The sequence below is a fragment of the Mus pahari genome, chromosome 1, assembly GCF_900095145.1.
Source record: "Mus pahari chromosome 1, PAHARI_EIJ_v1.1, whole genome shotgun sequence".
Classification (NCBI taxonomy): Eukaryota; Metazoa; Chordata; class Mammalia; order Rodentia; family Muridae; genus Mus; species Mus pahari.
The window spans coordinates 268,894-270,268 of NC_034590.1; the positions used below are offsets into that span (position 1 = coordinate 268,894).

General features: G+C 49.7%; 1 protein-coding gene across 1 annotated transcript in view; it reads right to left on the reverse strand.

Annotated features, from left to right (window-relative positions):
- Shkbp1 (SH3KBP1 binding protein 1) overlaps window positions 1–1,375 on the reverse strand; it is a 14,179-nt gene that overhangs the window by 7,984 nt on the left and 4,820 nt on the right. The window contains exon 10 of the mRNA XM_021194011.1: window positions 659–774. Coding sequence (XP_021049670.1) covers window positions 659–774 — 116 coding nt within the window. The remainder of the gene's footprint in view (window positions 1–658; window positions 775–1,375) is intronic.

Here is a 1,375-nt window from a genome sequence, read left to right on the forward strand (position 1 = left end):
CTCTCTCTCTCTCTCTCACACACACACACACACACACACACACACACACACACACACACACACGCACACATTTTGATGCAACTGTCACTAAGCTGCCCAGACTCACCCTGTAGCTCGGGTTGGCCTTGCACCTTGCATTGTATCAGCCTCTTGAATAGCCTGGGTTACAGGCCTGAACCAGCAGACCCAGTCTGGCTCCATCGCTCTGACTTTGCTCCATCTGTCTGTGTCTCCTACCTTCACTGTTTTTTCCTGGTTCTCTCTCGGTGCTTCTTTCTGTGCTTCTGTCTCTCTCCCAGTATACTTTTGTAGGCCAAATACACTACAATTCCCTGTTTTTCCTTCACGTTTTAGATATGGCCCCTGGGCTGGGTGGAGTGATGACCATGGGCACATCCCTCATGAATCCTACCATCTTGCATCCTGCCATCTTTACATCTGTTTCAAGAATCCCACGGTTTTCCAAACCCATCCATCCTTCAGGTTGATTCTTTAGCCACTCCTACAGGAAGGCCTCCTGGATGTCCTATGGACTTTTATCCCACACCTACTGTAGGGTTCTTTTCCTCTTTCTCTAGGTGGGGTGAAACAGGAAGAAACCCTGGGCCTGCACAGTCTAGACACTTGGAAAGAGGGAGCCAGGCTGGCCCAGACTCACCTGCCAGTGCTTGGTCACAGCGTTCCAGACACCGATGCGCCCTGTGTGGCTTGTGGCAATGAGCTGATTCCCAACAAAGAACAAGGCCTCCACCGGCACACCCAGGTGGAAGACACCTGCAGGCAGCAAGGGTGGTGGGGTGGTGCTCAAGAGGAGGCTGGGACCCCACTGCAGGGCTGGGGGTAAAGCCCCAGGACTACAGGTTGTATCGGGAAACAAGATCCATGGCAAAGAGGATTCCAGGAATTACACAGAATATCTGATGGGTGTGGGAGTGTCATGGCAAGTAGAATCCTAACAGGCTGAAGTTTCCTTCCATTGCAACAAAGGGCTATGACAACAACTAAAGGCTGATTTTTGTTGTTATTGTTTTGAGTCGGGGTCTCATGTAGCCCAGGCTGGCCCCTACCTTCTGTGTGTTGGATTACAGCTATGTACCATGATACCCAAGTTATGTGGTACTGGGATTAAACCCAGGATTTCATGCGTGTTCCTTCCTCTTCAGACACATAAATCAATAGACAATACAATAAATCAGTGTGTTAACTAAGCATGGTGGCTGTAATCCAGTGTACAGGCTGGATTACATCCCTCCATGTCTGTCAACTTGACACAAGCTGGAGTTATCACAGAGAAAGGAGCCTCCCTTGAGGAAATGCCTCCATGAGATCCAGCTGTAAGGCATTTTTTCAATTAGTGATCAAGGAAGGAGGGCCC